The sequence below is a fragment of the Struthio camelus genome, chromosome 2 (assembly GCF_040807025.1).
Source record: "Struthio camelus isolate bStrCam1 chromosome 2, bStrCam1.hap1, whole genome shotgun sequence".
NCBI lineage: Eukaryota > Metazoa > Chordata > Aves > Struthioniformes > Struthionidae > Struthio > Struthio camelus.
Window position 1 is genome coordinate 11,626,029 of NC_090943.1, and position 24,700 is coordinate 11,650,728.

The following is a 24,700-nucleotide window of genomic DNA, read 5'->3' on the forward strand; positions in this document are numbered from 1 at the left end:
ACAGCTCACAAGCAAAGCCAGTAAACAAGTGGAAATAAATCAATCTATTTCTCCATAAAATTTTTGCCACTGGAATTGCAGTAACTCCCACACTGATACTGTAGATGATCCTGTTTCATCTTGATTATGACCAGTATTAACACTCAAAGCAATAAAATCTTTCACATTCTCATTTTATTCAAGCCAAAGGACAACCCTGCTGAAGTGACATATGGCTCTAGAGGCTCCTCTGTGAGTATGTCAGACTGCCTACAAAATCTCCTTGACTAGCAGAGGGTAATGCTTTTTAAAAATCAATGACCTGCATTAATTTGTTTTTTCCACCAAGAAAACCTCACATATCATCATAATTGTCTTTCTAAAAAACAGATAGATGAGTTTTCTCACATTGTTTTCATTTTTTCTTCTCTAATAGAGTGGGTTTAGAATATGTTCCTGATTATATGGCCACAAGTTTTTTTCCAGCCAAAAAGTTAGCTTGGGGTTGACAGACTGAGGAGCAATTCCTGGTAAAACATAGCTGAAACAACATAAAGAACATAGGAGGTATGGACTAATAAGTACATCAAGTTTTGCATCACTTTGAAAATGAGAGGCAGATAATGAATAATTAGTTATAGAGAGTCTTCAGTCTCACAGGATTTGGAATTGTTTCTGAATTTTTTTTTAATCTGAAAACTTTCTCTATAGGATTTATACTGACATCCCTGTGAGTGTCCCAAACTGCACGCAAAAGGAACAAGATATCTCTGACTCTTTTGGCTGCGTGATTCCTCCCTATGTTACTGCAAGACCACCAGCTGCCATTAGGAGAGCAGAGATTACCGCAGGTCATCGTTCTGCAGAGCGGGAACTATAATTTCAAGCCCTTTCAGACTGAGAAGAACCTGAAACCAAGGTCCTCCACTACCTGCAGGAGACCTTCATAAATGGCTCCTTGTAAACGGTCCTCATGAGGACAGAAGAGATCTGCATTTTCATGTGGTTAGAAAGTATTTTTCTGCTCTAAGGTGTGAGTTCATGTAATAGGGAGAGCTGCAGCTTCATGAAATCGTAACACCTGACAGAGCACCAGCTAGTAAAAAATGAGTACAAAAGGGTAAGAAGAGAAGAATTTATGCCTCCTCTTCTATCTCCATCTAGATCTACACTTCTGAAAGCAGCTGATTTCAGACCAAGAGAGTTCTGTTTATCAATTCTGTTTTTAACAAAACATTTTCTGCCTGTGCCAACGTTTCTTAATAGTAAACAGGATGTAAACTGCATGACATACAGCAGCAGATTTTGTTTAGCAAATGCTTAATGTCATTGTCATGGTTTCTAAAAAGGCAGCTTGTAGTAGCACTGGAAGTTGCACTTACTGCAGCTTAATTAACGAATGCCAGTTTCCCATTTATGTCCAATGTAGGGACATTCAGATAAAAAAAAGGAAATATTTACTCATGTACTACTGTATGAGAATGAAACACATGATGAAAAACCCTCAGCCCTAAAATTCTGAACCGTTATTTCCTCTGGTCTAGCGTGAAATAATTTAATTGATAGTATGTCACGGTATTTATTTACGTAAAAATCCCCATCTCATCTAACCAAAGGAAGTTAAGGAGGATCCAAGGCCTGGATCAACATCAAGTACTACAAAGGAATAGCTAGCGTTATATGCATAACATAAATGTAAGAAGTGTATAAACTATAACTGCGGAGAAGTCAAAGTATTATTTGACTAAGCTGATCTGCATTTAATGGATACTTGTTTAAACAAATCAGGACGGAACAATTGCATTAACTTCACAAGCCTTGAGAAAGTAAGGCATCTGCAGAACTCAGTATTTAAGTTAACATATATTGGCAGAAAGATGCTTGGGCATAGAAGAGAAAAAAATTATTTTTGTGGTAGTCAAATTCTTTCTATAGACTTTTGAAGTGTGATAACCTTTAAGATGTCTACAGCTTCAAACATCTTAAAATACACTGTTAACCTCTCTTCCATTTGTAATTTATTTTCAATTACCATGCCAACAAAACACATTGAAAGCTCTAGATCTCTTTGTGACACCATTTGCGGTGGGGAATACTTAATGAAATAAATACCAAAATAATTTTACCCAACCACTTAATTCCTTAGAAAAGTTTGTTTGGGCTAGAATAAATCTCTTTTTAGATCACTTGAAGTAAACCCAGCAAGAAGGAATGACTTCTAATTGGTAACGCATTAAATCTAAGAATGTGAGATGGACACCAACTGGTTGATTATCTCTTTACAGTGAGCATTCATTTATCTTTGTACTACCATGTTAAGTATTCCCATCAACCTCTTGTAACTGGCATTTCACCCTTCAGTGAAAGCTACAATGAAAGCTGAAGCAGGTGTTCTTTTCTGCCCAAACTTCTTCCAGCAGTTTTCATTTATTTAGTTATGATAAGTTCTGACTCAAGTGTTTGGATGGGTGATATCTAACTGAGGGAGAAGAGGGAAAGATTACCAGTTGGTCTTCCAAGACCAAGGCAAGGAACCAATAGTAACTAATCCACAAAAATCCAAAGAAATCTTAGTATTAGACTCTATTTCAGATATTTTTAATGGAAAAGTGGAAACTAAGCATGTAAAGTTAAATTTACCATAAGTAAACTGAAATCCATTAAAAAACTGAGACATGAAACAGGTCTAACGTTTATTAAATGTGTCTCAGTATTGCATTATCTTATTCAGTGTTGAACATATTGGTCCATTTTTATCCAGCTATTATTCACAGAAATTTCTGAACTAAGAAGTGAAAAGACTAAAAAAGAGACTACCTCATTGGAGAATCAGATATTTAAAATATAATCATTCATCAAATGTATGTGAATAGTCAAAATTATAGGTACAAAATTCAAGAGGAAGCTTTTCCAATATCTAGTATCTGTGAAAGAACAGTTTGATCTTTTAAACTGCCCAACGTAAAACATCACTAAATGAATTCTACTAAAATGAAGACCGGCCATTAGTAAAAAGAAGTAGGAATTCTAATTATTGTAAAAGTCTAGTATTTACACCATCAAATATGAAAGTTAAATGATTGAAGGGATATCAATCAACATCCTGGCAAGAGAAAGGGGATGAGAAGTTTTTTTCTTGAGACTGTTACAATTTGGATAGTATTTTTTAATCTCCTTTTAATATAAACACATTAAGAAATAGTCAAGCATAGGTAATAAAGCTGGAAAATAAAATAAAGGGAAGGAAAAAACCCACACCTACAACCACACACACACAGAACAAAACAAACCAGAAAACAGCCCAACCTGCAAAGGAAATGAATTGATTGAATTTGGAAATCCATAATCCATTTAAGCTAGTTCTACTGCAACCGGGTATCGCAGAGTGTCCTCTCTAAGTGTCCAATGAACTATAAAACTGTCAGCAATCATACTATCTAAATATCCATCCATCTGTCCTTCAGTCTATCCCAAATACCCTTTTTCTGAAACCGAGTATCTGAATGTCATGGGAATTGAGATACAGCAGCATGACATAGAGTCAAAGAGAAGACTACAGAACAAAGAGAAAAATCTGGAGAAAGTCAGGTCTCATTAGTTTTCAACTCTATACTTGCATTTTTTTCCCAGCAGCACATTATATAGTTTCTGGTTGGATAATATATCTCTTTCATCTATTACAAACTTCACTACAGAGAAAGAATCAATTACAGCTTTATATCAGATAGAGAAATCTCACAAAAGCCATTTTTATCATTAAAACTTGCATAGTGTGCAACTGTTCGCCATCATACCTATCCTATTACTTCCACGAAATGACTATTTTCTGAAAAAGTCACTGAGATAATGGAAGAGCACATAGAAGTCTTAAAATGGCCAAGATTAAATGGTTTTGATTCCATTATAAAAATATTGCAAATTTAATATTTACACAAGCAGTTGATGCATTACATTAAAGAAATTAAAACGTTTTCCTTTCAATAGAAATGTTCCCTTGAAGTGTTTACAGTCCAAAATGTAGGTAATAACCTGCAGTTCTTCACAGCTAAATGTTGTATTCACTACTTGCTCTCCCTTAATGTCCGCTGCAGTTACCAGCTTTCTTATATCATCCTGATCCTACCTTTGAGCCAAAATAGGAGCACACTGACACAGTGACTAAAGGAACCAAATATATCTTAACTTATGCAGAGCAGCCGCCAAAGCTATTTAAATAAAGGACTAAAATGCAATAGTTTGGGAACATAAAATATATTTACTGTTCTGTCTACTTCTAGAGTAACTTCTGTCACTGTTGCCATGCAGGGGATAGGGAATGAAAGAACATTCTGTTTAAATAAAAGGCTTTCAATGGGTCATAATAGAGAATGAAAACAACTGTTAATCATCACTACTATGATTAGTTCACTTTCAGATTGTTCGTGTTTATTAAATGAGGACATATAACAAAAAGCTTGTCACTGTTCTTTATTACTGATTATCATAGTTTGAAGCGTTAGAATAAGGAGAAGGTATCCTGTTTTCTAATTTTCATTAGATGAACATACTACTTTGGACCCAGTCCAGTACAAAATAAGGACTCCTAGTAATGAGGGCATAATTTGATCAACCTATATTTTTTATTTTCAAAAAAATGTGCATATTGTATACATTTGGTTGATCTGCTCAGAACCATAACACTTATTGAAAGTTAAAATTTTCATATGCATATAGGGTTGCAACACATTAGGATACTGTAGTTAAAAGTAATTCTTTCCTCCTTAGCTTCTTACGCAGCACATCATGGATGTTATTTATTGTTGCCTATTTATGCCTACAAGCTGTCTTCAGACCAGTCACTATGTCTTGCGCAAACTGTAATCAGAGCTTTGTTCTGCTGAGACAGATGTGCTCCCAGGTGATGCAGGTTATAAGGTTTTGCTACTCAGTTCTCTCGTGTTCTTTGAGAAGTTACTTAGCCAGTGCCCCAGCACTCCCATCTGCAAGTTACAGATAACATGTTGTATTATGTCTACTGTCCACAGGCAGGCCGAGAGTAAAAAATCCATTAAGGCCTGTCAAGTTCTATGAAGTCTGCAAACAAAAGGTGTTCTTGAAATAGTTATTACTGAATAGCAGCACTGTTACCAGGAAAGCAGTCAACCAATGCACGACCTGGACAGCAAACGGGGAGAAGATTTGTTTTTGTTTTTGTTTTCTTATAAGAAAACATTTGTTCTTCTGGGGGAAAAAAAAAAAAAGGATACGGTTATCTGCAGCATAAAGGACCTTGTAACTTTAAAGAAACATCCAAAGGAATCTTACTCAAGAGACAGTTAAGAAACCTGCAGGTTTGCTTTCCACACACAAGAAAATGCATTTGGTGAATACTCAGCAGTCATTCCTTAAGGGCCTTATAAAAATGGTGCTTTTTGAAAACACAGCCAGCTAGGTACATTTTCCCCTATTTTAACCATATATACGCTATTAGACAGGATTACTGCAGCTTTCAAAAAATACAGATGTAGGTGATGCGAACCTAAAAAAATAGATAAGGTTTTGTCAGATAAGAAATATGTTCAAAGTTTTCTAGCTTATTCTCTTTTGGACACTTGTCAAATACCTCTGTCAATTATCTAGATACCTTGGTAACTCATGAGAGACCTGTTTCACTCATGTAACCACCGCTGTGCTGAGACAGTATTCATTTACCGATATTCAGCGGGACAAAGTCAAAGATCACCGTTCCACATTCAACAGAGATTAGGTAGAGAACTCTAAAATAAGCGAGTACATCCTAAATTAGGCACTTCACTTCTGTGATTCTGTGTTTCTTAGATAATCAGCATGCTAATTAGAAGATACCATTTTAACCGCAGGGGGAAAAAATATATATTTATCATTTAAGTCCGGAGAGGCTTAATAATCACAGTACAGCCACCATTTATAGCTAATCACTCCCAACTCACCAATTTCACATTCACTTTGTTTTGACAATTTTTCTTACTATATCTGTATACAAATATGTTTATCCATGATTTTGTAGAAAGGTAAACAATTCAGAAAAGAAACTGCCATTGTTCAGTTTTTCCAAAGGATGCAATTCAAACATCTTCGTCAAAGAGTAAATCATGTCGCTTCCCAGTGCCCCTTGACACATGGAAGGGAGGTGACAGGAGGATTTGCAGCACAGCCACGCTGCTGCAGCGTCACACCAAACTGGTATTCATTTTCTTTCCACCTCATTGCCAGCACATTACTCCTCGGTGTTCCCTTCCACCTCTCCAGACCACACTGTCCTTTTCAGGCTCTTGTGTTTCATGATTCATCAGGCACAAATTTTACGGAGACTCCCTAATGCCTTTTCCAAACTGACTGTACTTTGTCACGGTCTCCCAGAGGTCAAATTACAAATTCTTATTTAGGTGTAATAAAACAACGAAACGGAGAACGTCTCTGAATACCTCCAACTAATGTGCCAACAGCTGGTACATAACTAAACAAACTTTTGCAAAGAACACTTATGCAGACAGTTAATGAAAGGGTCCACCCACACACTAATAAAAAGTGCATGTACAGGCAGTTTCTCCATTTTTTAATATATTTGAATGTGAAGTGTAATATTCTAATGTAACTTGCATTTTCTAAATTACCCTACGTTATAGGTATCCTGCTGAACCACAGGCAGTTCCATCTGAACCTGAGGAAAAACTTCTTTCCTGTGAGGGTAACTGAGCCCTGGCACAGGTTGCCCAGACAGGTTGTGGAGTCTCCTTCGCTGGAGATATTCAAAACCCGCCTGGATGTGACCCTGGGAAATATGCTCTAGAGGACCCTGCTTGAGCAGGGAGGTTGGGCTAGATGATCTCCAGAGGTCCCTTCCAACCTCAACCATTCTGTGATTCTGCCTAGTACAAGTTCCAGAAAACAGCAAGTAAATAGGATTTGATTGGGTTTTTTGTAATAACACACGTAAATTTTCCAAGAGTGAAGACTTCATACCAACCCAAACATTTACCAGAGAAAAACTGAGTATTTTTAAAAGACAGTAAATTCTACAATTCTAGAAGTTCTGCCCTGATTAAAATTGGATCACTCCATTATATTTTGGACCTCCATCCACTTTACCACCCCCGTTAATGCAAAGTTGTGCTAGACATTACTTCTACCCCACCATCCCACAGCTATCTATTTTAACTACACATAATTTGGGTAATAGAGAGAGAGAGGTACTAGATAATTAACTTTATTGACCAACAATCCGTGCCCAAAGCAACTACTGGTGACAGGCAGAGTCTTTTAACCAAACGCTCTTGAACCAAACACCAGAATCCCCAAACTCATTCCAAAATGTATGCTGATTAAACAAGTTTTGCTTGCAGTGCTTGCCCTTGTCCTGTGAAATCCAGTGAGAGAAAGATACCCTATCATAAATCACACCACTAAGAAAGAAGCGAAAATTTCCATATGATATCGCGGCAGCGCTCTCGCCTGAGCTGAAAGAAAAGGACACCTGAACCACATGAAATAACGCTGTGCAACGCTCGACAGTTCCAGGCCTTAATCACTAACAAAGGACATAGGAATATAAAGGATTACCAGCGGCTGGTGGTCGGTTTATAGGAGTACACACTTTCCTCTCGCCGCTGGACAGCAGGCCGTCAGTGCAGCTTCTGAAGTATGAGCAATTGTTTTACGCTCGGTAGGATCTACAGCTTGAGCTTTTTCACAAAAAGCCACAATAAAGCTTTTAATGACAGCTGGGGAGCTGGATAACCATAGCTGTATTATTATGCAAGGGACCTTTTCCTAAAGAAAAGATTGTAACTTCACCTTTGATCACTGCTCCTGTTTTAATGCAAAGCTGTGCTAGACATTTCTCCTACCCCACTGTCACACAGCTAGCTATTTTAACAACCCACTGAGACAGACGCAAGACACAGATTGTTTGGAAGATGCACGGGCCTTTACTTCAGAGTTGAAGAGCAAAAGTGCTATCATTACAGGTGACCTATCCTGACATATTAAAAAAAAAAAAAAATTGAAGTACTCTATTGCAAGGTAAAGCAGACAACGTTGTCACTGGGCTGCTGTTTTTAACCTCATGGTAAACCTAAAATGTTATCTTTTCACAGTGCTTTTACCCCAAATAGCTCAGGCACATTCATCACCAATGTAAAAAATTCTCCTGTTGGTGAATGCTGGGCTGCATACACTCAACAGCATACCGGATCCCGACAGCTTAGAAACTGATCTGACACAATTTATTTGCAAGGTAGGAGCACAGTGAAGTGGAACAGAACTAAGAAAGCTTCAAATTAATCCAGTCACTGTCTCTTGCTCCCCTTTGCTGTATTATTACCATTCACATTCCCACTGATATGCTCCAACCTTTCTTCCACTTACTAGTTATGAGGAGCTCCGACACTCTCATAAATATAGGTGAATTTAGGGCTCCATAAGACAAAGGGAAGTGAGAGCTAACCTGAGGAGAGGGGCAGTATGCGGGCTGATGGGAGACCAAAAGTCCTCCTCCCAAACCGGCTCCTTTTCACTGACTTGCTCCTGTTACAGAATTCTGTCACATAAGCTAACATGGGGAATAAGCATGTTAGGGGGAAACAGAATTTAATCTTTATGTTTATTTCCACAGCTGCAAATACAGAATTATTTGAAGAGGTATGTATGAACTTTAAGAAAATTAAAATATTTTGAACATCTAAGGCACTGTCCTCAAAACAACAGGTTCTCAGAAATATTTAGGTGTTTCTTCCCTCTTGATTCCTGTTGAATGAACAGTGTAAACATGTTTGCAGCTGTAGATCTTCAGTTTTCAGAATACCATCCAATAATGGTAGATTTTTCTCCTTTTTGAATATCATACCAGATTGTGACATTCCTATAGCTATTCAAAGCATTAAAAAAAAAATTGGATAAATATTCCCATGATTTCCTTACAGTGGCATGGAAGAACAATTGAACTTGGATCCAAGTAGCTGGCTGGATTTTTACTCCAAATATACATATGCTTTAACGTATGTACAATATGTACATAACATCACCTGAGTTTTAGAACTCAGGTTAGAACTGGCCACATCAAGTTTACCTCATAGGGTGGTATTATAATTTCTGTGATTTCCAAGCATGTAGGAATTCTTTGCAAATAACTGAAATTCTCTCCATGAACAATAAAAACCACAGTATGTTGAGGTACTACTTGACACTTACTCCTCAGAAGTCTGAATTTAGCTGTAACAAGCACTGATGCCTATCTGAAAAACTTTGGAAAGCCAGGGCACATTTATAAAGTTGTTTGACATAAATTCTACACCTTTTGTAACAGCAATGCCTTGCAAATGCAGATGTAGCTGCAGACATCTGTTAGCTGAACAATGCTGAGGTGCTTCTCCCTCTATAATTCCATCCTACTAGGCAATGATCTGGAAAATCTCAAAGCGTAACACATTAAGTTCAAGAAACCATTTCAGGGACCCTGACTCCTCTCCCTTATCATTCGTAGCACATGTTTACCATTTATGGCTTGTCATCAGCACATGCAATCACTAATATTCCAAACGTTCAAGAAGCTCCGGAGCTTAGGAAGAAAGGACGTTAATATTCTGAACTATTTGGAAACATCCGGACTTGGAAAGCTCATGACTTCGTACTGCCATGCTTGGAAGTCTTCGACACACTGCACTAATCTAAGTCCCTCCTAACAAGTGCAGCTTGCATACATAAAGCAATATTGATTCAGCTGTGCATAATTATTTATACAGTCGTTCAGAGACACAGCATCTTCAAATACCACTGCAGACATTAGACCGTGTCTTCCTAGGAGAGGTTTAGTGGTTGTCCATGAGGCTTGACTTAATGATGCACAGTGCGCCAGCCACTATATTTAATTAAACTTCTTTGGTTGGCCTCACAGAGCTATTTTCTACGACCTGATCGTGTCTGCATGATCCCTGTTATGATTTCCTGCTGGCAGGTGGTTTGCAGCACATCCTTCATAAATAAAATGGTCCTGTTTTATAAAGGCTTTGTTGATGAGGAGCAAAGATATCATGCTATCCAACAAGGATAAAAAAACTGCAAAGCTTCTTTCTGAGACAAGATGTCTGGATATTAAACTTAAAGGAAAAACTGCCATCCTTCTAAATGAGAAGTTTAAACAGTTAAATAAGGAGAGGAACAATTAGGGATGATTATTTTGAAGTGATTACCTTTATCGACACCACATGGTGGTCTGGCTTACAGAGCGCCAAATAATTTTCTATTTAGTGTCTGCAGCTTATAAGCATATCTACTTTTCACACCAAGTTTTTCTGCTTCAAGTTCAAGTTTCCAAGCTTCAGGCATTTTAGACAGGGGAAAAAATATTAGTGTCTCCAACTGTAGAGGAGAGGTAATGATGTACCAGAAGCGAGATCAACCAAATGACACCTAAGCCATTTTGCCCCCCAAAACTAATTCTAGATTTGTAATAGAAAATTCCAGGAAAGCCCACACAAATCTTTTTGCCTGGCTTATTCTCATGCCATTAAAATAAACATGAAACAATATGTTCTTTTTTAACCACTTGATGAGTCAGTGCAGTTCAGGAAACTGATAAAAGGTTTATGGAAAGAAATTAATATTGCATGAATGCTGCTGGAGCTATTAAACAAACATAAATGAGAACCCAGCACTGAAGCCAAAAGAGATTTTCATGAGATAAGGTAAAACAGCAGAAGAGTCAACAGTGATTATTACAACAGGTTCTCTGCCCTACAAAAATGGCATATGACCTAAACAGACAAATGAACAACAGACACAGTTATGGTTTCTCTACTAGATCTTATAACTAGATTACATTGCTTTAGACGATAAAAGAAACCTTTATGTAAATATATACATATGTATGCATGTATGTATCCTTTTTATTCATACAAATGAATGTTTATCAAAAAGCTTTCAGGCAATAAAAATCTCTTCTTAAAAATAACTTTTTAAAAAGTCATTTTTTTCTTTACAATTCTTTTCAAGCTGTAAGACAGCTTGAAACACCTTAGTTATTGGAGTTTGGGGGATCCTTTTACAAGTCCGATGCATCATTAGTTCTTGAAGTCTCCAGTTGATCACATTATGTGAGATGACAACAAAGACTGAGACTGATGTTTTCAGAACACAAACCTGGTTTTATTTTCAAAAATTCACTCTGTTCAACTACCTTTGCTGGAGGCTGAGAGAAAGACCAAAATTATCAGCCTTCCTGCAGAAGTCTGGAAGATCACAGATGCCTTAAAGATGTTACCTAAAGGTAGCTGCTGCTTGTCATCCACACTTACACTGCGCTTCAGAAATACGCACTTGTGTGATGACAAAGGAGGCGAAGTGACTGAGCATAGTGACTTCCACAGATTAAGTTCCTGAGCATTTAGTTCAGAAAAGCACTTGCATTTTAAAAAAATCAGGAATTTCTGAAGAATTTTAGAGATACATTAGAACAAGGAGCAGTTTGGGCAAGAAGAATGGGAATGAATGCTTAGGAGCAAGCAGTCACCATGTCTTCTATTACATATAAAGAGTAAATACTGAAAATATTTAAGTACTTCAAAGTATGATCTTCCAAAGATTCTATTAATTTCTCAAGAAAGAGGCATTTTTATTTGCATCAAGGACAGCATTTAAAATCCACGGTAGACACCATTCGCCCAGTTACAGCAAAAAGCTAAAATCCTTTGCAGTGATATTACATACTGACAGAATATTTTTTAAAATTAAGATCAATCATTATGAAATATCATTGATCAACTGGCTTATTCGTTACTAACCTTTCTTTAATTTAGTTATGTGAAAATATCAGTAGACCTACAGAAGAGGCCCTTTCTAAATTCACAGAGACAACTCCACAGTTTAAGTCTGCAGGCTAATGAAAGTCACACTGAGTTTTTAGAAATCACATCTCCAATTAGAAAGATAGATACAGCAAGAAGCTATGAAGTAACCTTTACAGGATCATCTGCATTGAAGACTTTTACTGCTAGTTATTAGTATTGTTTTTCTTTACTGTTATCTGTTGCATAAATCGTCCACTATGCACTGTTTGTCAGATATAACAGTGGCCAACCATAAAAACCTATTTGCATTGGAAAGACTACAGCTAGGCACCGGAGATCATTGCTAGTCAGCAGAATGCATCAGTGTAGAAAACAGCCACAACCCTTTCTGTGTTAAGCACAGAAATCCTCAATATAGACTTTTTTGCATACTATTAGAACAACCCACAAGAGAGAATTTTACACAAGAATTATCCTAGGAGACGTTAATAGATATAACGTTTCTAACATTCTACTTATTTTAATTCCTCAGCCATATTTCTCTCCTACTGCCTCCCCCGTGTATTTGACTGACCACTAACTGTACGGACAGTTTAAACACATTTGTTGTTTTAGGGTCTGAAAACTGCACTTTATTAAATGGACATATATTATTGACTCCTTTTTTATGGAAAAAAACCTTTATGCCACACATTCAAAGATAAATGTCCTATGTAATACTCTTAATTTAAAAAATCTATAGTTATGAATATACATATTTTGCAACACTAAATCCTTCAAAAGGTCTCTCTCTAAGCATGGTCCTTCATCAGGACTTAAATGACTTCATCTAGTACTTTAACAATCTTAGAATATCACCAGAAAAGTCATTCCTACTGTTCTATTAGATCAGTTCACACATTTGTGTTGGCTTTTTTGACTTGCTGAAAGGAAATTCTGATGGAGAGCAGAAGAAAGGTGCATCTGCAGAGCTGGTTCAAGTGAAGACACAGAAAAAAGAAGCAGCATTATCAAGAACAATTGCAGTCTTTCTTTGAGACCTTCTTTTTTATTATAATGAATAAAATAACCTTCTATAGAAAAGGAGACGAGTAATTACTCAACATCATCCTCTAAAAGGTGAAAAACTTGAAGATAACAAAATAGTTATTGTCATCCTATACTATTTAAATAATATTTAAATGTTAACATATTTCAACGTGCTTAATTCTATTCCAATCTATTTTTCAGTACAGAAGATGATGCTCTTTGAGGTTGAGCAAAATTTAAAAAAGAAACTCCCGAATTGCTAATCAAAATGGTCATTCCTACTTTTTTCTGTTTTTTTAACTCGCATATAGATTTGACTTATTGAATTGATCACATAGCAATTACACAACAGAGGATAGAGCAGTCAGCAAACAAAACATTCAAGACTTACCATTTACACAGACTTCAAAAGATTTGCAAAGGTCATCTTCAAAAAGGCAGCCTAAAAATACAATAGAAAGGTAAAGTTAATACAGGTTTCAAACTGTAGATAATTAGTACAGACTGCAGACCTATCCGGCTGTTAAATCTTTAGCAAGAGTCAGACATTTGGTTGACCTACTTAGGAGTCTAAATTGACATACAGAAAGTCAAGAACACGGAAACAAGTCCAGTGAGATAGCACCTCTTACCGACTAGTTATGTCCAGAATAACCTTTTTTTCCCCGTTTTGCTCTGTTGAGGGTTCTGTTTGCTCAGTGCTTCTCCCTCTCTTGAGAACTCCCTAAAGTTCTCCCTTGAGAACTTTATGTTCTTCCAACTTAGCATACACTATTGTACGGCAGCACAGTAACGCTGCAGTGCACTACAAAAACATACACCAAGAATTCAGGAGTTTGCTCAAGCTACTTCTGCTGAGGAGACCAAGTGCAGAAACGGCGTGGAAGCCTCATGCTGTAGTCAGGGGCATACGCTGTGCTAATCCAGTCAGTAATTTCTTTACTTCATCTTCAGACAGAGATAAAGAACTAGGACTGTATGAACTCCAAGAAATGAGAATCTGTTTTGAACATAGAGATTGACATAGGGAACACACGTATTTTTGCAAACAAGCCTCCTAACATTTCTCTGGGAATTACCTTAAATCTAGAAACGGACAAAGGGAGTTACAGAAACTAAGTGGACTCGAGCAGTTTCATGCCCCGCATCAAATAATAATAATAATAATCATAATAGCCAGGAACTTCATCACATCTAAGCACAGAAGCAAATCCTCTCTCCCCAGCTGTGCTTATCTCCACAGAAGCAGAGAGTACAAGTATCTCCACTCATCAAAGAGTCAAATGGATTAAGTAGGCTGTTCTTATCAAAAAACTGAAAGGCTTAAAATTGTCTGCTTATGAATTACCTGAGTCTTAACCCTGCTTAAAGAAAAGTTCAGGGGGACAGAGTGACTTATGTATGCCTGCATAGCCTTTCAGCAGGCAACTGTATCAGAACATCATTAAGCCTGAATTAATAAATTACGTCTTTCAACAGGATTTATTAGCACAGCGCTAGGCCTGAGCTAAACACACATACAAAAATTCCAGTCCGCTTGGAGCGCCAGCACAACCACTTTACATCTATGGCACGCCTGCTGGTGAAAGACCCGATAACCACAACCTTACAAAGGTAAAGTCTACAATATGCACACCGCAATGCCGTCTCATTCTTTCATTCATGGATCACTAAACTGTGGATGCAATTTGGTAGCCTTTGAAAGGATGAGAAAGTTTCAAAACAGGGATGGATTCTGCAAGCAAAGCGTCTGTAACAAAATACAAACTCTAGTTTGCAACATATTTGAGATATGCAGAATTTTGTTCCAGATAAGTCTAGTGTAAGAGTTGCTTGAATTGAAAAAGTGACCAAAAACTCACTGAAGAGATCTGATTGCAGCCTTGATGCCTGCCCAGCAAACAGAAAGATGCCTTAACTATATATGCACTCACAAAGAATGACAAGGCAAGAATGACGACAGGCAGCAGTGAAAACACACCAGGCTGAGTACGCTGCAAAAGAGCAGCTTTAATAAAAAATAAATAAGCAAAGCACACACACCACCACACACACCCAGGAAAAAAAGAACATAAAAGACTTGAAGTGCTAGTGCAATTCAGGCAAATGAAAGGTATGCTGCAATATTTCTGTTTCATAGACTTGAAATTGCTATCTGTTCTAAAAGGAATGTTTTTGTATTTAGGCAAATCTCTGGTTAACTCTGTCTGCCTTGTTTTCCTGGGAGATCACTGGGATTAAACTGGAAGCCTGAAATGGCGCAGTCATTTGCAGGACTCCAGAAGGTGAACCTGTGGCTGAGGGAAGACGGAGCTTCGCAGCTGAGCTCCCAGCCTGCAGTGGCTGCCCTGTAGGTCCTAAAGGTGTCAGACAACAGGTTGCAGCCAGGAATTTTTCCAGTGGAACCACAGATAAAAACAGTGACTGGTTCATCCAGACCCAGCTGATTTTGAAACCTGAGAGCCTCAAATGAGGGCCACAGCCATCTGGTGACCAGGCAATCAGGAGACAGACCATCCTATATTATACAGATATTCTCAAGAGTAGAAAGATCCAGATTTAAGACGAACAAAATCAGTACATTTGGAGAGAAAGAAATAAACAGTCAGGCTACATCATTAGAGAACTTTGACTCAAACACACTCTATTTTTGCTTGATCTGTTTTGCATTAACACCTAACGTATTTTCCACGAAAAGTACAAAGAAAATGGATTTTATCATGCTTTACTTTCTTCTTTTAATAATATTTGGCTATTAAATGCTGATTACACAATGAGAGATCTGATGCAACCCGCCCTGGAAGCTTATGTCTTGGAGAGCAAGTTAATAAAGCCAGAGTATGGCAAACTATACCCATCTATGATTGCTCTAAATATAGGCTACAGAGACACCAAAGCTCCTAGAAAAATATTTTATTTCAAGTAATTTATTCCCAGAGTTGAGTGTTATGCATACTTCACCCAACCAGTCAATATGCTAATTTAACTGCTAATTTATCTTTTGTTGTTATTTGCTGTGACATTAAGAAGCATCATATTTCATTTTAAATATCATCTACCTACTAATACTAATGACAGTAATAAGTCATCACTGAAGAGTGAAGAGGCACTGTCTCCAACAGGCACTTAATTCATTTGATGCCTTAGAGGATCAAAATTACATTTATTTTTCTAGCAAACAATCCCTCTACCAGTTATCTTCCAAATTCATAAACAGTTGATGCAATCCCCTCAAACCCAGAGGAAAAAAAAGAAGAAGAATCAAAAATACTTTCTTCATATAGCAGCCTTTAAAAAAAAACACCCACATTCTCCATATCACTACTCAGCCAGCTGAGGGAGACAAAAATTGAACAGATACACAAATGCATCTCTTCAATTGTACCTTCAGAATTAAACTTTCCAAGAACTCCACGCAGACAGTACAGTAGATTCAGGTACGCCGTTTAGACATAGTCAGTTGGGAATAAAGGAAGCAGACATTGTAACATTAAGACTGTTGGGCCTACCAGGTTCAGCTAGCCCTACGATCAAGAAATAATTTTTCCACTGTGTTAACTAGCACACATTAAAATCCAGGACCATTCAAGGCTGTGGCACTTAAGGATACTGCGTTTAAATTCTAGAATAACCAAAACAAATATTCATTTTTATATTGCTTTCATTATTACTTAACTTGCTTTAAAGATCTACCTTCTCACCAAAATTTATATGCTCCTAGTGATAAACCATATGTCTCAATAGTGGCAAAGAAGACTGGACCAATGACTTAGTCGTGCACTGGCGCACTAGCACCGACATGATGAACTTCAGGTCCAAGCTTCATCATCAACCCCCCATGTAATGAAGGCACGCAAGTCTGCGCTGCGCTTGTCATACAGGGGAAGTACTTCCCTAACAGATACAGAAGCTACTTCTTTCCTGGCTGTGTAAAACCCAGCTAGCATGACAGTAAAGGTTATCCTATATATTCGGGTAAGTAAGTGTGTACTTTTTCACTTCCTCAAAAATAAGGCTTTGCATAGGAGTACTTTATGTCAATTAAAACTAGGGGACATACCCCATGTATTTATAAACTGGTTACCCTCTTGATAATTTACCGCCATGAGTGCCAGAAGAGTTTACATGAAGAAAGCTCACTGCAGGTTAGAAAAGCCCAGGCTGATTATACAATGTAAAACCTATACTGTGAACTCCCAACCACCAAGATAAACACGTTTCTTACAGGGAGAAATCAAGCTAGGAAAAAAGAAAGATCTAGCTTCTTCCCACACCTCCTCCTTTCAAACAGACTTTAGTAATCTGTAATTCTAATGAATTGGCTCAGGTAGCAGGAGCCATTCGTGCTGCTCCCACTCATTTATGTACTCTTTCTCTTTTCTCAATGTCTTTTTTTTTCCCCCTTTATGGCTCCATAAAACGCTGTATGTTACAATATATTTACAGGGAATACATTTTGTTAACTAGCCAGGAAAGCAGAGTCCATAAGGGCCTCTCAGAATCTTCTGCCTCCTTTCCTCTCCCTCAATCTTATATCCCCAGTACTATTTTTCAGATAGTCTCTAAAACTTCATTGCTTTCTGCTGTTACAAGCCCTACACATTAAAGTACAGGACCTAGAAGTTTCAGTCTCTTTATCTAGATATTCTTCTCGCCGGGTGTCAGCTATTCCCTTCCTCCATGACAGTTTGCAGGGCGAGAGAGCGCTTCCCATAATTCCATTTGATCAGGTTTGTTAACGTTCCACTTTCTTAAATCCAAAGGCAAAACAGGCTAAGTTTTAGAGTTTAAACCACACTGGGAGCTCCAAAGAACATACTGTTTGTTTGCACCTATAAGAGATGCTTCTGAAGATTGCAACGGTCAGACATGGTAATCACTAGCTGGAATTACTTCACCTACAAAAACCAGTAGAAAAATCACTTGTTAGGAAAAGAAGAAATGAGTAAAAAGGATTTAAGATATTAGATAGACTGTGTTTATTTCTGCCCCTTCCCCCCAGCTAACCTACCTATGATGGTTTTACACTAAGCTTGTCTCTTCTAAGAACCCCAAAAACTTGTAGGCAGTTTTATTAATTAAGATAGGCCTTAGGCTCTCTTTATCAAAAGCTGTCTTATGATCATCAAAAAAAGAAAACAAGTAATACTGGGCAGCAATAGCTTCAGTTTCTCCTACATTTATCAACTAAAATTGGGAAAATACAAACCACCTAGATTTCTTCCGTTGTTGGAGGCTCCCTGCCTCTTCCGTTCACACTCCTTATTCAGTGGCTATGTGACCACCATCCTTCACCGTTGCAGACCATAATGCCCTCTCCACATCACAAAGTTTTTGTCAGATTGGGTTTCTTAAATCAAAATAGGATGATGTTCATTGCCATTGTTAATAGTCTAGAGAATGGAAATTTGCTCCACATCCATCTGATTCTTTCACATAAAGTTGCTATCTAGCAGTAGCTACCCTTCAAGGTCTCCTTACCAAACATTGCTAATGAGAGAAACAACAGAGGAGACATCTGCGTATGCAAACACTGGCATGCCTGGCGGGCCTCTTTGGGACCACTAGAGACATCTCTACGCAGCAACATGTTTATTTTCCTAAAGCAGGAACCAAATTTTAAAAGTGCTCAGTTCACACAACTGGAATAACTAAAGGAGCTCTTTCTCTGAGGAGGGAAAGTGATAAAAATACATTTTAAAAGAATAAAGTACTGAGTTTTGACCTTTTTCCCTTACCCCACCTTTCATGTAAACTCTGGAGAGCAGAGGTTTTCTATTTCTTTAAATTATGTGTGTGTGCACAATGCCTAGTACAGTTATGCACCGATCCCTGGTGAGGAATCTCTAGGCCTTACTGTAATCCAAATTAACAATCATAAAGATGACAAGAAATCCCTGAAGTGGTTAAATGCAAGACTGTGCAGTCTCTCTTATGAAAAGATTCTAAAGTAAAGTGAGGAAAATTTTCCCATAAGTTTTAACATATGCTGTTAACACTTCCTTATCTTTGAATTACTGCTTCTTTTAATCGTTTTCAAACACATCGATTTAGCATATTGAAATATGATCCAAGCCAGGATAATCTACCATGGAATACAAATTTTTCATTCAAAAAAAAAAGAAAATGTAAGTACAAAAATTTATAGCCAAGATTTGCCCTTCAAGCCTCAATCACAGCCCATCTTCTTCTTCCTATCAGTCTCCCTTCAACATGTACTGATGGACAATAATAAATAGCTCTAAATAGACTACACAGCGCCAAAATGATCCAGACCTGTATGCTGTGACTATGAGACTATCCCCTACTACGTAAGCAGGCTACTGTCTACACTTGAGGGGGAAGGTGGAGGTAGGGGGGAAGATTGTATCTTTTCCTTTGCAGGCAATTCATCCTGAGCCTGTCCAATATGACAAAAAAGAAACTACTTTGGTGAAAATACTATTAACTTATCCAATTACAAATGCCATGGTTGCAATGATGCAGTGCTTTTCTACTGGAGACCGCTGAGGAAAGGTCACTATTAAGAATAATTGAGGATATGAGCAGTAATAACAGCTCATGAGGCAAGGAGATAGGGAAAGGCCATCACTAGAAAAGCTTCAGAACAGCACTTGCATTTGCATAGAGCTCAGAAAGAAAGTGGCATTTCATGAGCTGATAGAGGTAACATGTTTCCGTGTGTCTTTTTGTCATTTTTTCCCCTACAGTAATTATTAAAAGAACTTACATTGTCTCTCCTCTGACAAGTTACAATCCTCTCAATCCTACATTTCCCAATTTTATTTCTACAGTAGAGATCACCATTAGCTCAGATACATTCAGCAAATGGGGAGCACTGAAAAAAAGCATATTCTTTTTGGCAAATAAGTAGCTCCAATAATATTTTAGATATATTGAACACTTACACCCTCTGCACTTAGCTATAAAAATTACCAATAAATTTGTTACTGGAGAACAATTAGAAGAATATTTTAAAACATTAAGATTAAATTGACACCTTCTTAAGATCATGAGCAAAATCTTTCACCCACACCCATTAACTGTGGCAGAAGTAATTAAATACGATTTCATTTTGCTCAAGTAATTCAGCCTCAAAGAAAAGATCTTTGTCACACTGGTAGCCCATACTGGGAAGAAATTAACACCTCTAAAATATAAAGCATATGATCTGTTCTTTCAAACTTAAGAAATGTTAAGTGAAGTGTTCACAAGCTATATATAAAGCATCATAAAAATCTAGTTCAGACCAATATTAACTTTAATTCACTATCTTCTACTTGTCGCTTGTTGCTAACCACAAAATGAATTTCCTTACTGGGAAGTGAACTAAACTCACCCAACACCTACTGAAGTCACACATCTGACTGAAGCAAAAACTTTTTGCACTCAGCAGAGAAGCTGTGGGCTGAACACCCTTGACAAAATGAAGAGTTCTACTTCACCGTTTAATAAATCAAGAAGCAGCCTGAACAGTTTTACCCGCTATTGCCTGTGTCATTTCCTCTCCCCAAGTCCTCCCTCCCCTGCGGGCAGCAAGGCGTTCCATTACTCATCATGGCCACGGGAAATTAAAAAGTTAAAACTGGGGCTTAGTCAGCAGACTACAATGCTACCAGCAAAGCTTTCCTGGATATTGCTGCAAGTAAATTGGTAAACATTGCAGATCACTGGCCATTTATTCTATGCTAGGACCACTGCCATCATTTTATCTGTTAATCTGGTTTTATCCATCAATAACTTTCAGTCTAATCCTTATATTTGTTTTACAAAATTTCAGAATGGAGCAAGTTCTAAGTTCTAATTAGAATATAATGCCACTGTCCCTCCAGAGTTGGGATTAAAACAATCTTGGTCAATGTAGTGACGAACCACTAGATAGTAGGAATTAGGGAGTACTGTGTTCACAGTAATGTGCATCAAAAAATATTTCTTTTGATACAATTTTCCAAAACGCTTATACAGTGGAGAAGCCTACATCCTATCGTCTGAACTTATTCATCCAAGATCCACATTCAGTGATTCTTTTTTAAAAAAAAAAAAAAAAAGTTGAATTTAGGAACTACATTTTCAGATGAGCTCCCTGTAGGAAGACAGGGACCAGCTGGACCTCCACACTTCGATATACTTTTGAATAACCATATTGAAGCCTGCAGGATATTGAAAACATTTTAAATCGCTATTTTTGAGAGTATTTGGAAAAGAAGTTTCATACCTTCATCATACAATTTTGAATCACATTATAATCTTTCGAGTGCGAAAATCACCTATATTTATCCTTGAAAGAGACATTATTATGTGCATTTGGTAACTTCTTTCTTTAATAAAGAGTTTAAAGAGTCCAGAATAACGCACATCAACATATGAATATATGTTGAAGAATAATGAAAGCCAATGCAGAAATTCATAGTCAAAGTTCTTGAGGGAAAGAAAGTAATCTTAGGCAAAATTCAGTGGGCTATGGCACCAAAATTTATCTATTTAATTTACCCTAGGAATCTAAATTGTGAATAAAGCTGCAGCATTCTTAGCATGAGACTGAGTTATGAGAAATAAGTCATCCAAGGATACTGGTAGCACACCAGAGTTAACAGTGAAGATGCGCACAACTTTTCTGTTTCCACAGAATAATGCAAGAATCTTAAATGTTTGTATGTTAAAGGTTTTTTTTAAAAAATTACCATGAACTTAGTAGCTCCAGTCAATACAAATTATCTATTGGCATATAATCAATGTGCAACAGCATGTGGCTTTGTTCAAAAGCGTGTGCAACTGTATATACAGGCTTCATGCTGCATTCTTGCCTTGTGACTGATATTAAGGGAGAAACTTAGGACAATACTTTGTTATACTGATAAAGAATTAAATCATCTTGCATTGGTTCAGAACTCATTTCAGATAGCAGTTTAAATTCATTGTAGAGTAAAATGATCCCCTTCTACTCACTTTGGTGAAATTACACCCATTTCAAAGGAAATCTGGCCCTGAAAGTGAATGGTCCTGATTTTGACCAATAATTGCGCTCTAATTAGTCCTGAATCACCCTGCTGTATCTAAGGCCAGCATTAGCACCCAGCTGTCCCAGAATACATCATGCCATTGTGTCTACAAAGTAAATCTGCCTACCCTGTGATACCAGCAGGAAGTTTCCCCCCCGACTGGCTAGCTGTTGAGAGGCAAGCACCGTAATGACACATATCAGAGAAGTAGTTAAGAAAAAGACTAATGATTAAAGCAATTTGGGGAGGAAGCCAGGAAAATTAGAGATAATTCTGAAACATAAAAAAATCTGATGCATGCTGAGTGGCACCAGAATTCACATTCTAGTTCCTTCCTCAAATGTAAACAAAAGGCAATTTTTCTCTTTCTACAAAAAAAAAAAAAGATCATAAAAAGAACAAACCTCCTAAGTTTTAGAAGTTCATTTAACTATTACACATCCTAGGAAAAACTGCCCTTAAGAAAATTGAGTTAAATTGAGGGAGGAGGGGTGGCACACCTCACTGAAATCTGGGTGGCTTCAAGAATTTATATCTGTGCCTTTCACCATTAAGAGCAGTCAAACGTCATTACTATCTTACAGGCATATCTCCAACTCTCATTAACTTAGCATCTAAAGTCCTGTTGATTTTGATGGAATTAAAGTGCCAAAATGCCTTTTTGTGTCAGGGTCCAAAAGCCTATTTTTTTAGTTTATATGTTTATTAGCTTTGTTATTTTCCCTCTGTAAACAACCTCCAAACCTGTCTGTCTGTGTGAAACTTGTGCAGTAGGGAGAAGAATTTCAGAGCTCTTATAAAGCAGATGGGAAAAAAATGATGAGAAAAGAGCTCGTCTTACCTGTCCCCAGTCTGAATATCGTAAAGAGGAGATATCAGACTACACAGATCTAAGTCCTACCTACTAGCAAGGCTTCCAGACTACGATCCAGCAGAGTGCGGTTCTAGTTTTGGGCCTGATTTTTGGTGATGACTTGGGCAAGTCACTTCACTGCCTATACCTTTATCAGCTTTGACTATTTAAGTGGTAGAATTTATGATTGTTACCATGTGTTTATAAATTGATGGAGACCAGGCTCAAGTTTGGGCTGCTGATGATCACCGTAATACAAATAATAACCTTTGTATACCTTTATTTAACTTCGCCACATCTCACATCTCATCTTATGAACTTTAGAGGAAAGGAAGTGTTTTCATAAAGGTATCAGAAAGTGTTCACTACAAAGCAAAAAAAGCATTTCCTGAAGAGGTGTTTTTTCTTTTGTTTTTTAATAGTGATTTTAGTAAAGTCAATGCCTTCTACCTCTTCTACTGAAGTGCAGGGATTTCAACAGAAAATGTGAAAAAACTCCTTGCTGGCCACTGAATGCTACTGTGCACGAGCTTTAGGTTTTTACTGCATTAGAAGGTACAGGAATAGGGGAAGGCAAAATATCTCTGGAGCAAGAACTCTAATTAGTATCCCAGTATGGCTGAGTAACAGATAAGGCCTGAAGGTCTCCCGGCCTAGGTGACAAGTTGTACATGTGTTTGTACAGGAGCATTTGCTATCACTCTTGGATGTGTTAAATAGATACTTCTATTGAAGTGATACATTTTTTCCTCTAGTCTCAGCTTGGATTGTGCCTTTCTACTGTAAATTTGGCTTATCTAAAAGTTTGATTTTAATGGAAGGCAAAACAAGGAATATATAATGAAAGGAAGTATGCCTGAATTCTGTGTCCATCCTTTATCCTATTCCTTTTAGACGAGCAGGAACTGCTGTCAGCATGATTGCACTGCAGTACAATTTATGTAACTTTATGTAACACTGGAGTTTGACAGTGTCACAATTCACTCAAAGATCACAATTCACTTCTAAGAACAAGTGAATGCTGGTGTTGAATATATTTCATATTCCCACCTAAGCTGAAGCTGAAGGACATTTTTTTACCTTCACTCAGAGTCTCTGAAGCATGTTTGCCAAGTAAAAGTTCCACATAGAAAGGAGCACATCCTACCGGAGTAAGCAGGTGCTTCACTGAATGGCATCTCTTCATAACAGTGGGCCTTGTGAAAAAGAAATATCTTTTGCTTCTTGCATGTAAGCAGCAGTCTCTACTCCCACCATTACTGCCTGCTCTGTTCCCATTCCCTGATCCATCCTGGATGTGCCCTTCCCTCTCCGCAGCACCTGAGAGTTACTGTGCAGGAGGCACGTGGTGGGGAAAGAAAAAGATAAAAGGAGATAGAGAATTTCATCCGCCTTCACCAACAGTAAACTACCTCCCAGCTTCCTCCGCTGCCCTGCAAAGCTGCTCTGAACTCCTGAGCTGGCTGTGCCTGCTGAATCCAGCCACTCAGTAGTGATGATAGTTAGTCTGCAATCTGTATAACAAAAAAAAGGCGGAGGCAGATTAGCTTCCCAGATAGATAGATTACTAAACATACTTAAGAGGCTCTTTTTGGAAACAGAGGATGAACACGGATGAGGAAACTCAGAAACCTGGAAGCAGTAAGAGGCAGAAATTTGCAAGAGACCATGGTTTGACAGGAGAAATGGTAAACACTTCCCTGCGCAACTAAATGAAGAACAAGAATGTACAAGAAAAGAGGAACCATGGGGAAAAATAAGGCAGTTTAAGAAAGGAAATGAAGGAAAATTGCCTTCACGGAAGTGTTTGCAATGCGTACTAATGAGTTGAGTGATAAAAAGTCCAAAGTACAGAGATTAGCTGGTGACAAAGAACTAACCTGAGCTTTCCTGATAGCATGTTACACTGACATTACAGTAGCGCTGCCTTCAGATTTCAAAGAGTGCGTTATTTAGCAGAAGGAGGCTCTTTCGTTTCTTACAGGAATTCTGAGAACAGAAGTTATTTTATTACAACTCCACTGATAGTTCACAAACCT

The 24,700-nt window shown here is 37.7% G+C and overlaps 1 protein-coding gene across 3 annotated transcripts in view; it reads right to left on the minus strand.

Annotated features, from left to right (window-relative positions):
• Nucleotides 1–24,700, minus strand: part of PTPRN2 (protein tyrosine phosphatase receptor type N2) — a 664,108-nt gene that overhangs the window by 583,766 nt on the left and 55,642 nt on the right. For all 3 annotated transcript variants that reach the window (XM_068934287.1, XM_068934286.1, XM_068934288.1), the window contains exon 2: nucleotides 13,201–13,251. In XM_068934287.1, coding sequence (XP_068790388.1) covers nucleotides 13,201–13,251 — 51 coding nt within the window. The remainder of the gene's footprint in view (nucleotides 1–13,200; nucleotides 13,252–24,700) is intronic.